General features: G+C 51.3%; 4 protein-coding genes across 4 annotated transcripts; 1 reads left to right on the top strand and 3 right to left on the bottom strand.

Moving 5' to 3' along the window:
- Positions 1–992: 992 nt before the first annotated feature.
- C7974DRAFT_388151 (uncharacterized protein) lies at positions 993–3,902 on the bottom strand. The gene is made up of 4 exons (XM_046141257.1): positions 3,770–3,902; positions 2,977–3,675; positions 2,791–2,925; positions 993–2,745 (listed from the first exon to the last, which is right to left on the bottom strand). Exons 1-4 carry the CDS (start codon positions 3,815–3,817, stop codon positions 1,276–1,278), a joined length of 2,352 nt encoding a protein of 783 aa, XP_046000292.1. The 5' UTR covers positions 3,818–3,902; the 3' UTR covers positions 993–1,275.
- Positions 3,903–4,879: 977 nt separating this feature from the next.
- On the bottom strand, positions 4,880–5,930 carry C7974DRAFT_388150 (uncharacterized protein). Its single transcript, XM_046141256.1, has one exon. The coding sequence runs from the start codon at positions 5,852–5,854 to the stop codon at positions 4,910–4,912; it is 945 nt and encodes a 314-aa protein (XP_046000291.1). The 5' UTR covers positions 5,855–5,930; the 3' UTR covers positions 4,880–4,909.
- A 971-nt stretch (positions 5,931–6,901) lies between these two features.
- On the bottom strand, positions 6,902–9,133 carry C7974DRAFT_128262 (beta-lactamase/transpeptidase-like protein). The gene is made up of 2 exons (XM_046135307.1): positions 8,340–9,133; positions 6,902–8,283 (listed from the first exon to the last, which is right to left on the bottom strand). Exons 1-2 carry the CDS (start codon positions 8,830–8,832, stop codon positions 7,121–7,123), a joined length of 1,656 nt encoding a protein of 551 aa, XP_046000290.1. The 5' UTR covers positions 8,833–9,133; the 3' UTR covers positions 6,902–7,120.
- A 2,207-nt stretch (positions 9,134–11,340) lies between these two features.
- C7974DRAFT_388137 (calcium/calmodulin-dependent protein kinase-like protein) lies at positions 11,341–14,937 on the top strand. Its single transcript, XM_046141255.1, has 5 exons — positions 11,341–11,886; positions 12,327–12,824; positions 12,956–13,003; positions 13,128–13,372; positions 13,430–14,937. Exons 1-5 carry the CDS (start codon positions 11,833–11,835, stop codon positions 14,571–14,573), a joined length of 1,989 nt encoding a protein of 662 aa, XP_046000289.1. The 5' UTR covers positions 11,341–11,832; the 3' UTR covers positions 14,574–14,937.
- Positions 14,938–15,024: the final 87 nt, after the last annotated feature.

Raw genomic sequence — 15,024 nt, 5'->3', positions numbered from 1 at the left:
GGCTGCCTAGACGAGCGCCTCCGAAACCATCACCGCGAAGGTACAGAATTGCGTCTTGTAGAGATCACCGAAAAAGGACCATCCGTGCTTCTGCGATCATACAGGCCCGCCGACAAGCACCACGATGTCTAGAAAGAGCTGAGATCTGATGATTGGACGGCGATAAGCACCAACGACCAAACCTGCAGGTACCCGTTAGATACGAGCTGCGAGCTGCAGGGCGAAGCATGAGCGTACCTCGTGAGCGCAAGTACTGTGTACATCTCGCCATCATAGACGCACAAAAATCGACGGTCAGTCTGGGCACTCCGTTCACCTTCCCCATTCGCAAAAGTGCGTGAACGGCTCTCAGGAACAGACCTGCGAGCGCATGCCAACGGCGCCTAGGTGAGCAAATTAGGATGCTGATGCAACTCTGGGGAATTATGGGGTCTGTAGGCTTGGAGCTGACAGTGAGCAGCGCTGTTAGGTCGCGAGCGCCAAGATTGCTAGCGGCCGGACCCCTGATTCCTGCTCATTCTTTATTCGAACAAGCTTCACGAGCTCACATGTTGTTAAATTAATCTCCATCTCTGTGGCGCACTTTCGTATGTGGGATCCCGGACTTCCATATCGTTCTATCGGACCCTTGCCACTATCGCTATTGAAGAGTGCTCTTTGACTTTGCTCCGCCACGCTCGATCTGCTTATCGTCATGCAGCTCGAGGGATTTGCAGTGTATAGTGTATTGACTGAGACAGTGAGCGTACGCCCCAAATCGACCACTCTGTGACACCAGATCCACGCCGTTCGTCGATCGAAAGGGCGGGTTGCACGATCCGTATCTCCCAGAAGAGAATGAGTCGCACTGTTCAACACGTGAACTGCAACGTTTGGCCCCACACATCATCGATCTGATTAGCCGATGGCATGCGTGCCGTCCCGTCTGTTGAAGCCTTCCGAGGCTTAGCAAAAGCATGTGGCGACACTGCGGCGTGTTGAGACACAGTGACCCCGAGACCTGTCACGACCACCTTCCCGGAAGACATGTAGTCCCATGGCCAGAGACTGCCGCAAAAACGAAGCCGTGGCAAAATGTGGCGCCAGCTAACTTTCGACTGCATCGATCCAATATTTTCTAACTCCGTGTGAAGATAAAATCCAAGTCGGATATAACCTAATACGCACTGACAATGCACCTTCCTATTCCACATCTCTACAAAATGGATGCATCCATCGGCTATGCGCGGAAGGACTGCATTTCGGTCGAGATGAGGCCATTCACACGTTGCCTAACTACTCGGTTGATGGGGACTTTGCAGTATTCTGGCTCCCAGAGGCCGAAGTCTCCCTGGACCGGCTTACACTACTCCAGGCCGGTGACATGCATCCGTTCGTGTTCCTGTTGTCGAATGTAACATTGTTCTGCTCCTTCCTCTGCCTCGCCTTGGGTTGGAACGCGGATGCTTTGTGTGTGCTATCCAGTAATACGACGGAAGACTTCGGCGTCTGAGACCAAGGGCTCGTCGAAGTGGAACTAGCAAGACTTGTGTCTGTTTCTGCATATGTGAGCGGCTTGAGAGGCTCCAAGGGCCACCATCCAGATGTTGAACACAGGTTCCGACCGGATTGGAAAAGGAAGTCAGCTGGAGCCAGAGTTGGTCCCGTTACATCTTGGAAGTTGTCCGATCCTTCAACGCTTGCGATTCCTGGATCGACATTTGCATTGTTTGCATTGCTCTTGGTTCGTAATTCTATACCCGCTGGATCTTCATCGATGAGGTGAAGTCTGGGTGTTTGAGATGCGGATCTGCTACCGTCAAGACTCGTGCTTTCCTGGTAATTGCCGGTCGGTCTCTCATAGTCGAGTTTGATCGACATCTCACCGTCTTCGGCTTCAAAGCGTACTCTCGTGGGCAACCAGTCCGGAATCCGCTCGCCAGCCATGGAGTCTAAGGCCTCATATAGGGCCTCATCGTCTACAGTGCTCACGTCCCACTGCTCGTGGATGCGGTTGCATTCGTTGATTAACCATTTCCCCATGCGTGCGGCACGATCCAGATCAATAGAGGCTTGTTGAGTCGTCACAACGTCGAATGTAGTGTCAGACTCAAGAAGCGCAGTCATGTTTCGAGTGGTACGATGCCAGGGCCCAACTGATATCTGAAGCGGGGTGTGAAGTCGAAGTGGGACCAGCGGAAGCGTTTGAGAAACCGACTCGGCCCAGAACAGTGATTCTGCGAGCCGTATGCCAGCATCAGCATCAATTTGACGTACGATAGGCGGTGGGGGAAGCTGTGATAGGCCGATTTCAGTGGGAAAATGCCGTTGTAAAGTATCGGTCAGTCCACAGAGCACGTTTTGCAGCATCCAGTAACGTGTGCAAAGAATCATACTTTGAACAGAATCGTAATGGAGTGTCTCTGTGAGAATATCCGCAACGTCCCAAGAAGGAGGGGCGGCAACGACGGTGACAGCGGTCTGTATGAGTGCGGCAACATGTGCAGAGATATCAATCTGCCACATATACTCTGTCATTGTGACTGCAGTCGCAAGGATCTGGGCATCGTCCGGATGCGCAATAGCATGACGAACAAGACAGTTCAGTCGTGGACATTGTACAAAGACGTGCATGATAGCCATAGATGCTCGTTGTGATGGGGTGACTTGTACATGGTCTGAGTCTAGTGCTGGAGGAACGGTCGCAGACACATAGTATTCATTGTCGTACACCGATGCCCTTCCAGCCAGCATTGCTTCGTTGACCTGCGAATGTTAGTCAAGGACTTAAAACTCTTTGAGGGTAGTCACATCATCAATGTACGCGTTGTCGACTAGATTCCAGTAGTGCTCGTCGTCGACATTTGCAGTGTTTCCATTCTTGAGTAGCTCAGCGAGCCCGAACGCATGGATTGCGTGGTACATTGTATCTACACCCAAGATTGTCTGGAGAGATCAGCTACCAGCTCAGACAGCCTGCGATGCGTTCTACGTTACCTCAGCAGCGTAGTGAATCTTGGTTGCTAGGACCAACTCGTACGTATTATGAGTCTGACTTTTCGACACCGCTAATTGTAATTCCCTCAAGGCTCTTGACTTTGTAGCACTAGCAGATTGTCGCTTCGAGTGGCTGTCGTCCCAAAAGACGGCATAACTGTCGATGAGAAACTCGACAGCAAGATCAAGCATTGAACTCGAGCCTACTCGTGATGGTATAGACAGGATCCAAGTTCCCAGGATGGACAAAGGGTTACTGTTCGCCGGAGCCGAGCCGAGCATGCCGATCCATCTTGTTATCAGTGTACTCTCCTCGCATGACGGTCTGATCAGTGCCAAACAGGCTTCCAGCTGGAGTTTCCGAATGTAAGCATCCAGGGCTTTTCTTCGTTGAATGGCTACTTTCTTCGAGGGGCGGACTTTTGTTACAGACACTGGGGCAAGTGTTTGGAAGGTACCGCTACCAGACTCAGCCTTCCTGTGCGTACTCACCCTAAACTCTAGTGGCGTAGAGCCAGTAGAGGTATTGCTGTTTTCGGAGGAATCAATCGTGTATATGGTTGGAGCAACTTTGGCCTTGCCATGTTTGGTCAGTTGATTAGGATCTTGCACCACGAAGGCTGATGCTTTTCCGTAGGTGTACGTGCAAGGCCGATCCTTCTTGCAACATGCGCCGCATTTTGGCTTTTCTTCATCGCACTAGTTGTATGAGCATACCATATTACAATCGAGAAGGACTCGATTACGACGAGTGGTTCGAATAGCGAGATACAGAGGGCGAAGGCAAGCTTACCTTAACTTTGCGCTGCCTGCAGATGTCACACTTACCCGTCTGCGTCATGGTGATATAGACGTGAACTCCATCACATCTAACTGTGTGATCACGGACTCGTTGAGCTCGTTGCAACGACACGTTGTGGAGTACCTGAAGCTGACAGCGGAGCGGGACTGAGTTCGAGCTGAAGACGGTCCGGCTTGCGAAGATCGACAGCGCTAGACCCGAACAGGATACAGTCGTCACGAAAACCAGTCAATTCCATGTCTTCGTAAATCTCATATTAATCTCCAAGCAAAAGCTCGATCGTTCTTCTCGTAAAATTGGATTTTTCGACACTTCAGCTTGATGTACTCAGAGCTGCATCTGCATAGAAAACAGTACAAATTCAAACCTGTCACAACCTCAGTCCTTGAAAGGAGTTGAACGCAGACTGCCAGCTCCTTATGACTGACATGAACTTTGGACGTCACAATGATTCTTTAGACTAGGTCCACCGAATTGGCGGACTAGGTACCCTCACATGATTATCCTCACATACATCTCGGAGAAGTCCGCATTCCAATAACTTCCATCAAATATAACGGAAGATCCACCTTTGAGCATCGACTTGAATTACAGTCAGGGGTCTATGAGTCACAGACAGTTCATTAGACTGCGAGGTCAGACTACTCAGGCTCCCGTCGCGACGTCTATCAACATTTGACTCAAACCAGCCAAGTATATGGGGCGCGCCTTGCCTTCAAACAGTTCTGTCGGGAAGAAATTTCTTGTATCTGGATGTTGACGCTGACCTTTTTAAGCAGCAAGCGGGGAGAGCGCCATTGATATTACGGTAGACAGTGCTGGAGAGGGCATATCATTCTCTTATATTGATGAAGTCGGTGAGATCGCTGGCTTAATTCTCGATCAGACTGCTCGTAGCGTGGTATTAAGAGTTTCCTGGTATCTGGTATGATGGGGCGTTTGACGGAGTCCATGTCAGGCCGCTCGAGCGAAAGCGATGACCGCCCATCCAGGGGAAATTCCTTCCAGTGGACTTAGACCGGTGCTGATGTAGAGACTCAGGCATAATTGGGCCCCAAACTACTTCGGTGAGCTTGAGGCTTGAAGCCAGGAGAACTGAGTGTCGTAGATGTTCGTATTGGTCCTGTTCTTTCAGCGAGCCTCTCCACCGTGTGCGTTCTTCCAAGAACCAGCATAGTGATGAGTGACCAGAGCTGAAGGCAGCTGTTCCATCTCTTCCGGCGTATAGAAGTTCGACGATGCTCCAAAGGAATGACCTGGCAGGACCAGCACATTTTCCAATACTGTTGGCTGTAGAATCTCTGCTACCTCGGCTTGTTCCACGGTTCTGTTCAGCGTTCGTTCGAGACTCTTGAAAATTCCCCTAGTCAGGCGTCTTGGACCAGAAAAGTCTACAACGTCTCCCGTCATGTCCAACGTAATATTTTCGTACGACACGTTGTGTTTACGCATCGTCTCTTGGATTGCGTCCAGAACGTCATCGACAACCTGTAACATATGGGGAGATCCTGGTTTCGCCATGATAGTCCAACTTGCGAATTGGCGAAGGATAGGGTGTTTCCAGCCCCAGTCGAATTCCCACCCTACCACGATTTCGGCATTGGCTTTGAACTGCGACGGGATCCATTCATCGATCCCCACATTCTCACAAGAGACGTCGAGATCAGACCAAATGCCACCCTGATCAAACAACAGTAGATAGCGGAGCAGGTCAGCTTTCAAAATGGGGACCGTAAGACCAAGATAAGTTTCGACGATATCGGGGCGCGCTGCAAACGCTCTCTCTACGTATTCGTCCGCTTCCCGATCCGTTATGAATTTCGCTTGATGGTCTGGGTTACTGTTGATACAGCTATCTGTCCAAGTCTTTGCATCGGTGGTTAGGCCATTCGGACCCAGCTTGTACCAGAGGATCTTTGGTATGATGTCTGCGTGTGGCGAGGACGGCGAGAAGAGCGAGTGCGCACCTGCGCCGATGCTAGCCCAGAAGTAGTAGAAAAGGGCGGCAGAGCTTAAAATAAAAAGTGCATAAAGACTGGAGCTTTTGAGAGAGCACGAATGTCCAGAGTATAACATCGCGGCCGAGAAAGGTAACAACTTTTGGAGAAGTGAACTAAATGAGCGTCGACGCGCACACTTTTGGCATTGCAAGAGGACGCCTGAACTAATGCAATATTTATTGATCTGACACGCAAGAACACGTGAGCTACGCCGCAGACTCTTAGCAATGAGATACGTGCTTCGCCGTCGGAACGCCCGCCGAATTTGTAAAGGATCAATGATAGTCTTTGGAGATAAAGCAAGATCCTACCTGTCGGGACTCAACAATGTGCGCGTCCCCTGGCTTTGAGAAGACTATGCTGAAAACAGGTGTGTGGCACAGTATACGACCCTGGCTTGGGCGTCTCGCTCAGATCATCCCTACTAGCGTCGCGCTAGTAGCCATCCTTCACAGCCACCATGCAAAAACACCTGCTTACACTGTTGAACCACTCTGAAACGAGTGAAAGGGCTTTCGTATTTCGCCGTTAAGTCCTATTTGTACTGTGTTTCATTGATTGGCGTTTGGCGCGAGACGCCCGGGTGAAGAAAGCGGGGCCAAGGCGGCAGTAAACTGTTCTCGAAGTGGAACTTTCACTGTGCCATTCTGGTCAGATTGTGTCTGTTCAAGCCAATGATTTTTCTGGAATAATATAATACAGCCCATCCCTGACTAAAAAAAGACACACTTCACTCTTAGTTAGGGCAGAAAGGAGCCGTTCGTCTAGTGGCGCACCACCAACTCGTACGGTATGCAACCGCCAATCTTCCGTCGAGGTATTAATAACTTTGGTGTTCGGTTGCAGCCCTCTCGGAACGCACTGCTGCTTTCGACTCAAGATCTCTGCGATGCAATGTAATCTAAACGTTCTCACGTCGCATTCAATTATATCCATCCATTACTTGACTCAGACCCACCAATCGTGTCCCGCCTTGATGACTACGTGCTTAAAGTATTCCAGACGCGTCTTTTTTGACTGTCTGTGAATGAGAGTTGAGGTTTCTTAGAGATTGGTGATTTAATAAGAACTTTCTGGGCAGAACAGTACAACAGGTCTGTCTCGCAACGCTGTTTGAGCGATTGCATTATGGGACCTAACCTCTCTTAGGATCAGGGAGCCTTCGAGGTGCGTGTTCGCGACATACCGACAAAATTGACTACCTGTGAAGAGAATGCACTGGATGATCATCAAGTAAGCTGGCTTATCGGTACTAGGAAGGAAGTCTCCGATTTTGGTAGTCTGTTCTGTATGTAGCCTATGCGGTTCCAATCGTCGATGACTTTACCCTTTACAGTGGCGTTCAAACCCTTTCGAGAACAATCTTCTGTGCCCTAAGCTCCATACCTCGTGCCTTGCCGTCTTCGCCAAGGTGGAATACCATCTCGTCGAGGCCCCAAATACCATAAGAGGGACGGTCCACACCAAACCAAGATGGACAAGCATCATAGGGAGATCCTGTTTCCGGCTGCGAGAGGTAAACCGCCCGCCACGACAGTTCTTTGCCATCTTCGCTCGCGATGTTGGTCGGATACAACTGGTATTCCGCCTCAGAATCTCCCGAGAGTACGAGACGCAGATCTGTTCCGTTGCTTATCCAAGTCTCAATGCTGAGGCCTGGGACACCAGGGGTTGTGGTGAGCTTGACTGTCGAGTTCAATCCATTGGCAGCGGTATATGTTCCAGCGAATAGAGAATCTGCCTGGGCGCGCGCTGCCTCCTCGAGCGCAGGCAGTAGCTCGTCCCCTATCAGAGCTGTCATAGCTGCATAGCTGCTCCTCGTGGATGATGCCGTCATTACAGTGAAGCCCACATCGAAATCCGGAATCAGTACTAAGATGGCCCCGTATCCGGGCACGTCACCTCCCTTTGTATACATATCGACTATGCGGTTGGGCTGAGGATTGATGACAGCGCGATATATTTCCCAAGGACGACCAACACCGCCAATGAGCGAAGACGTGAAAGAGGTAGGCTTCAGCCACGCTCGCGTGGTTGAGCCTGGTAAGAGGGATGAAGACAGTATCGCTCGGCCAATTGTGGAGAGATCGTTGGGACTACTGTAGAGTCCTCCCATACCTGCTCCTGCACCACCACTAATGTCCCAATCCCAGGACGAAGAGTTCCCTGGGATGACGGCATTTACTGGACTTGGTGTAATTGATGTAGTTCCATTCAAATGTAGTGGAGCTCCAAGCAAGTTGTGGAGTGCGTCTTCGTAGGTTGAGTTCGTGATCGACTCCAGAATAAGGCCAAGTGCAGCAAACGCAGCGTTGGTATATGCTGGGGTGGTGTGGGGCAAGTACGCGGGGCGCCTGTCGATCAGATTCTGGATGAAGACAGCCCTGGAGCAGCCACTCGCCCCCCCAAACACGCATCCTGTCGTTTCGTTTGCGGCTAGTGGCGGGTATGCGTTTGGATACGCTGCACTAATATCACCACCGGGTAATTTCGAGTTATCGTAGACTGAGGAAGTCAGCGTCCAAGAATTCCGAGCACGACTTGGCTACCTAGGTACTTACATTCGGCAGTTATGCCACCAACATATCCAGCAAGTGAACCGATGGTGATGTCGTTCCAATGTGCCACGCCCTTAAGTTCTGGCAGATACTTCGTGACCTTTTCATTGAAGATCGTCTCCCCAACCTCAAGTAGAAGCAAGTATACAGTAAGCAACTTGGAAATACTGCCAACGCGGTACACAGAGTCGCCATCAATCGTCCTGTTTCCTAGTACTTTGAGACCACGTCGATGGTAATCAAGAAGTGGCTGCTCGGACGCAATAGAGAAAATCTGGACGGAATGCGTGTTGTTTGGATCAAGCTGTCCATATTTACTGTTTCCGCTTGATATGGCTGTGTTGATAGTGTTTTGAATGCTCTTCAACGCGTCCTGAAAGATGTCGGAGGAGTGAAGGTTTTTGGCAGAGGGGAAGGCCGGTCCTAGGATAGGACAAATTTTTCCGACGGCCGTAACAACCAGACTTGAGTAGAAGAACAACGATCTCGAGTGCATCGTGTGTATCGTTTTAGATGAAGATGTACGCGCGAGATTGAGCTCAAGTTCCTGCTATTTATATGTCTCAGATCGTATTCGTCTCGTCTGTCTTGATTATCCATGAAATCGTGGCAACCTAAGTAGACCGGTGTGGAGGGATCGCAGCAGTTAGCCTTGCTAGAAGAGGAAGGCATGTACTAAACAGGTTACCGCTGTCGTTGCCTGAGTTTGCTTGCGTATGCAATATAAGCTGCCAAGGTAAGGCCAAATAGGACGCCTTACTTGGAAGCTATACGTCAGTGGGGCGTAGGCCTAGAAGGTCAGTGTATAGTACATTCGAACTCAGTGTAGTCCACAGGAAGCTTCGGTAAACCTTACACGTTAGAACGTTGCTCCATACTGTGTGTCAATGTATAAACCTGACAGAGGAGGGAGGTAAAGTGGATGTACATGGGTAGGTGAAAGACGTCTGTCTCACAGTACCAGATGCCCAATTACCTTCTCGATTAAAGCGAGATAGTAGCATGCATGGTATAGTATGCCGGTGCATAGATATGATCAAGCTCTACGCGAGCCAAGTTGGGAGGATCGGGCGTCGGAAGATCAACAGCGATAGCTCTTTAGTGCTCAAGCTTCGCAAGGTAAGGAATTATCTTCTGGCGGTGTTCCTCGGGCTTATAACCGAACTGATTGACTGTACTGTACATGTTCGACCATTGCATGGCGATGGAACAAATGCTACGAATTTAAAGTCAATGGTCGCTGTCATTCTCAACAGCGCATACCCATGTGAAACATCCTCGAATACGAGTATGTTACGTCGCGACAGAGCCATGTGTATGAATCCGATGTTATTGTGCCTAAAATTGTGTATAGGCGATAATATTGGACCCAACTGTAAGGCGGTCTCCGCGAATCGTTTAGCCAGCAGCACGGGGGCAGCAGCACGGGGGCGTGAAAGTGATCGGTGACAAGCGGACATGGCGTGTTGGATGGTGCGGCGAAGTCTTGTGGTTGTGAATAGTGTACGGCCAAGTTGCCAGGTCGTCAGATTGACGTGCAATCAGAATCTGATGGGCAGGTGTAGTGGACCCTTCCGTGGTGATCGGTCGGACTTCTGGCACGGCTTCGTAAGGTACCTGTAGACTGGCGGACCTTCTCGGACCAACGGTGCACACGCAGGAGGAATGGAATGATTATAGGTTGTAGCCTTTGAGTCTAGCACGTTTTTTTTTTGTTCGGAGGCTGCAGTTAGTTGCGCAAGAACTCAAGGTGCAGCTTAGTCATCTTCTACTTTCGGTGGAATGTGCAGCCCGGCACCGCACTGACACGGGATTTGACTCAAATAGGGCTGAGCTAAGGTATAATCGTTTTCCCAGCGTCGTAGAAGTTCAAGGGTGTTGTAGTCTTGCTGCAACCAGGTGCGTCCCAGCACCCACTTGGCGCTCCTAAAGGATTTACCATCTCGTTAACACGACCAATAAACTTACCGAGGACTTTGAATAGTCACATCCCTACCAACCAGAGGCAGTTCTTCGGTCCTTCTTGCTGAGACCCGCGTACTGCTGAGTGCCCGGTCGTGCCTGAGTGCAGTGGAACATTTGACATGGCTGCACCAAGGCCACACCTAGCAATGACCGAGCTTTACTTCTTACAACACGTTGGAACAGCGTATCGTAGGCTTAGAAGTTCGCGTCAATCATGCCATCGTACGTGATGTTGCTGTGAAGAAGCAAGCGTGCAACATTGCTGGGTATCTTTGCAAAATTTGGCTTCGAAACCGAAAGGGTCCGAGTAATGGATAGGTCTAACCTAGTTTCGCTTCTTCGGGCTTTGGCGGAGTCTGTACGCGGAGTCAGCGGTAGCTTAGAGGTCCGGCTGCCGGGGGGGCCAGCCTCTAATTACCCGCTCCGCACGCGACGTATTGAGGCGAGACCCTTTCTTCACAACTTAGCCTTAAAAAAGCGACGTCGGTGCAAAGGTGACTTGGCCGTATGGGCGACTACGGTATGCACCTTGTAAACCAGCAGAGCCCACGTTATCGGGGCAACTCAATCTTGTACCCCACTTGGGCCGTGTGGTCGGTCATAATGAACGATGACAAGTGCCTGATGCATCGCGTCCATCAACTGACGCGGTCAAGAAAGCGGACCATAGATAAACGCCAACACGCACATCAGCTACGCAAGCCGAGATACGTAGTCTGTCTCGTGGCTTCAGGAATGATGCGCAGCAGGGTTCTAGTTTTGTGACTCGTGTTTCAGAGAGGGACACAGCAATGACGTAACGGCCTCTATCGGACCTTGAATTAAACGTTAGGATCTCGGTGTGCGGTGAGCTGCAATCATTTCCATGCAGACGCATTCATGGGTGCCACCTGTATCGTCTGCCATTGGGATACTTCCAAGGCATTTGAATAGTGCCCTGCAGCGTGGCGGCGAGCGACCATGCTCGTTAGCGCGTTGCCGTCAGTAAGCATGAGGCTTCCAATTTGACGCGGTAGACTATCGTTTGGAACTGCCATGCCGCAGATTCCGCGGCCAACCCACTGCAGTTTTGCGCGGAGGACCTAGTGCGTGCTCTGGCCGCCGCGACGCCTCAACAGTTGAATGGCTAGACTAGATATACATGCAACGGACCTCTTTTCGCAGAACCTGCGTCCTCACGACTTCTCACACTTCCCGTTATATTGTGCCTTCTCGCCGAGTCCTCCCACCAGCGGCAATCATCGAGATCCAAGCGTGCGACCCAGCCTACACGAGAGAGCAAAGCCCTCAAGCAGAGACGAACAGGAGACTCACCTCTTGTCTCGAACGACGTCTCCATCACGAGCCAGCCTCATCCGGATACCCTTGCACCGCACTAGGGGTAATTTGTGAGATCTCACAGACGGGACACGATTTCTCGCGGCGTCATACCTCTCCACACGTCGACGGTCACAAGCCCCACGACGCATACGGCAGGAGACCCGGAACAGACGAGACTCAGACAGCCGTGGAGTGCAGTTTGTAGCTGCCAATGCATCACTCGTCTAAGAGCGCTGGACGAAGCAGAAAGATGCCTGTCATTGAGGTGAGTGTTATTTGTGTCTCTTTGCGGCTCTTTACATGGCGTGCAGCGACTGTCATGATCTGATGGCGGCACAAGCTCATTTCGTCTACATTGTCTGGTCTATTGGATTGGGCGAGCCTTGTTTGCGATGATGTCGAACGCATCGTCATTAGGTCGTGCACGGACCGGTCCCTGCGTCATAGTTTCCGTTCGCTCTTGTCCTGGCATCCACGCTGCATGACCTCCATCCTAATCAGCCAGTCGCTGTTCCATTGCCTTCCCCATCTCCTTTCACGATTCATATCGTCATACTACGCGCTGTACACAGTCCCACTGAAGTTGCACGCGGCTGCACTTTATATTCTCCCCACACTTTGTGTCTTCAGATACCCCGCCAACATCACGAGGCCAGAGTTTCGTTTCACTTTTGCACATAACGACTAAGCATGGCTGCGATACAGAATTTTAAGAACTTCTTGCGCCATGGCAAGCAGGCGCGCCAGAATGCTGAGCCAACATCGAGTGTATCGCCTGTTCACGCACAACCACATCGAGCAGAGCCTGCTCATCATGGCTTCTCGGAGCCAGCAATGGACCACAAGCCACTGCAACATGCTCCGGCCCCTCACGGTGATTACTCAGTCGCTGGCGGAGGCGATAACCGCAACATCGCAGCGCAGGCCGGCGCCGCAGCAGACCGAGCGGCTCACCAGAAGCAGAAGCAGGAGGCCGCCGCTAAGGGTAAGGGAGTTGACCCTGAAGTATTAGAGCGCATCGTCGCAGAAGAACGTGAGGCGAAGGGCAAGCTCCCTAAGTACCCTGGTCTTGAGCGGTGGCAGATTCTCGAAAAGATGGGCGACGGCGCCTTCAGCAACGTATACCGAGCACGCGATACTACCGGGCAGTGGGGCGAGGTCGCCATCAAGGTTGTCCGCAAGTTCGAAATGAACTCTCAACAAGTCAGTATTACCCAGCATTCCTGCCCTCGATTACCCATTTCTTTTTGTCGCCACCCTCCCTCTCCTACCGCATCGCATTCGAGCTAGTTCCGGCGATTTTGGACGTTACCAACACGATGTCTCGTGTTTAGGGCGATAAGCATGTTCACCCGGACTTCAAAACACCAAAAGCAGCTGATGTGAGATCCTACCTTGCACGCAATGCTCGACTCCATGGCATCACCCTCTAGTCCCTGCCTACTCGTCCCTTCGCCCCTATCCATCTCGACATAGCAGCACAGGCGCTGACGTGATGTTCTACAGAGAGCGAACATCCTTAAGGAAGTTCAGATCATGCGACAACTTGACCACCCCAACATCGTCAAATTGATCGACTTTTCCGAGTCCCGGCAATACTACTACATCGTACTCGAGCTCTGTCCAGGTGGCGAACTTTTCCACCAAATCGTCCGTCTGACGTACTTTTCCGAGGACCTATCACGACACACCATCATCCAGGTCGCAAAGGCACTGCAATATTTGCATGAGGAGGCTGGTGTAGTCCACAGGTTTGCAGCCTTGACGAGATGCCGTTCCATCTTCTGATCACTGACGTCATGCAATAGGGATATCAAGCCTGAGAACTTATTGTTCTATCCCACTCCCTTCGTTCCCACACGTGTTCCCAAGCCTAGAGGTCCCGATGACGAAGACAAGGCCGACGAAGGCGAATATGTCAAGGGCGTAGGCGCTGGCGGTATTGGCGTTATCAAAATCGCTGACTTTGGGCTAAGTAAAGTCATCTGGGACAGCCAGACCATGACACCTTGCGGAACTGTCGGATACACTGCTCCCGAGATCGTGAAAGACGAGCGCTACTCTAAGAGCGTCGACATGTGGGCCTTGGGATGCGTGCTGTACACCCTGCTCTGCGGCTTTCCTCCCTTCTACGACGAGTCCATCCAGACTCTCACAGAAAAGGTCGCTCGTGGTCAATACACATTCCTGTCACCGTGGTGGGATGATATTTCAAAGTCCGCCCAGGATTTAGTATCTCACCTCCTGACAGTAGATCCTGAAAAGAGATACGACATCAACCAGTTCCTCAACCACCCATGGATACGCGAGGCGGACGAGCCTACATACTCTGCCCTGGACGCTCCCCCTCTGGCTACCCCTGCGGCATCCAGAATGGACCCTAAGCTTCAACAACAGTACGCCTACCTCGAATCCCCCGGTGCTGGCCGCAGGGATTTCCGATCGCCCGGTGCAGTCAATCTTCGAGAAGTGTTTGACGTTGGTTACGCTGTGCACCGACAAGAAGAGGAGGGCAAGAGGAGGAAGAATTTCAAGCAAGGCTATCGTGGCGCGAATGCCATCAATTCGCTCAACGCTCTCGATGAGAACGAGGACGATGACGAGTTGAATAATGAATCGGTACCTTATGACCCTTCCGTTCAGCACCCACCTGCTAAGCTTCCAAAGTCTCAGGGTGCCGACGTCTCCACGATGGAGCAGAAGATGCGCAACACTTCATTGTCGGCCGCTGCACAAGCCCGACAACAACAAGCCCCCCCTCCTCAGTCGCGACAGCAGGAGCGCGGTTATGGCCAGCATTCCCCTGCTGTGGCTGCGGCCGCGAAGCGACAAGTCAAGAACAAGGGCGCGTTCGAACTCAGCCTGGACAATGCAACATTACTCGGCCGACGTGGCAAGAAGGGTCCCGTAGCCAGTGGGTTGCGGGGCGAGGTCACAGCTGGCGGCTTATAGCAATCAGCACCTCTTGCGAAGGATTGGTGAAGCGTTTGATTTACAGCTGCCTCGAAACAGCATGACTGGCATGGACATGACCCGGACATCATGAGGCGTTCTCTCCATCTATTTTCCTTATCTATCCTTGTACGAATCCGACACCCCTGTTCATCTGTTCTCCACTGCGGCATACATGTGATTTCTGTCTTTATCGCTTGGCACGGGTATTGTGGCCGGAAGTATTATGTAGAGGGGGCTAGCATACTTCTAGACTGCTCATAGATGCGTGCTGCTGCTCATGCAAATAATCAAGGTTCATCACTGCGCTGCCACTGTCCGTTATGTAGTTGTTCACATGTGCTGAGTAATAAATGGATTGCCCCGTTGTCACGCGTGAACATATCACAGACTGAGATGGACGGGCGATGTCATGTATAACTTGCATGCAGAAATTGAACAACTGCCATCC

The sequence above is a fragment of the Boeremia exigua genome (assembly GCF_020726555.1).
Source record: "Boeremia exigua strain MPI-SDFR-AT-0100 chromosome Unknown C7974scaffold_3, whole genome shotgun sequence".
Lineage (NCBI taxonomy): Eukaryota > Fungi > Ascomycota > Dothideomycetes > Pleosporales > Didymellaceae > Boeremia > Boeremia exigua.
Note: the sequence above shows the minus strand (reverse complement) of the source record. Positions and strands in the feature narration are given on the sequence as shown.

What these genes read in the sequence shown, in the direction of transcription:
- C7974DRAFT_388151 (XM_046141257.1), bottom strand. Translation starts at nt 3,817, where the DNA reads ATGACGCAGACGGGTAAGTGTGACATCTGCAGGCAGCGCAAAGTTAAG. An exon ending in GCAGGCAGCGCAAAGTTAAG is followed by an intron (nt 3,676 to 3,769) that starts GTAAGCTTGCCT and finishes TCATACAACTAG; the next exon opens with TGCGATGAAGAAAAGCCAAA. An exon ending in AGATTCACTACGCTGCTGAG is followed by an intron (nt 2,926 to 2,976) that starts GTAACGTAGAAC and finishes TGATCTCTCCAG; the next exon opens with ACAATCTTGGGTGTAGATAC.
- C7974DRAFT_388150 (XM_046141256.1), bottom strand. Translation starts at nt 5,854, where the DNA reads ATGTTATACTCTGGACATTCGTGCTCTCTCAAAAGCTCCAGTCTTTAT.
- C7974DRAFT_128262 (XM_046135307.1), bottom strand. Translation starts at nt 8,832, where the DNA reads ATGCACTCGAGATCGTTGTTCTTCTACTCAAGTCTGGTTGTTACGGCC. An exon ending in TGGTGGCATAACTGCCGAAT is followed by an intron (nt 8,284 to 8,339) that starts GTAAGTACCTAG and finishes TGACTTCCTCAG; the next exon opens with TCTACGATAACTCGAAATTA.
- C7974DRAFT_388137 (XM_046141255.1), top strand. Translation starts at nt 11,833, where the DNA reads ATGCATCACTCGTCTAAGAGCGCTGGACGAAGCAGAAAGATGCCTGTC. An exon ending in TCGAAATGAACTCTCAACAA is followed by an intron (nt 12,825 to 12,955) that starts GTCAGTATTACC and finishes TCTCGTGTTTAG; the next exon opens with GGCGATAAGCATGTTCACCC. An exon ending in AAACACCAAAAGCAGCTGAT is followed by an intron (nt 13,004 to 13,127) that starts GTGAGATCCTAC and finishes GATGTTCTACAG; the next exon opens with AGAGCGAACATCCTTAAGGA.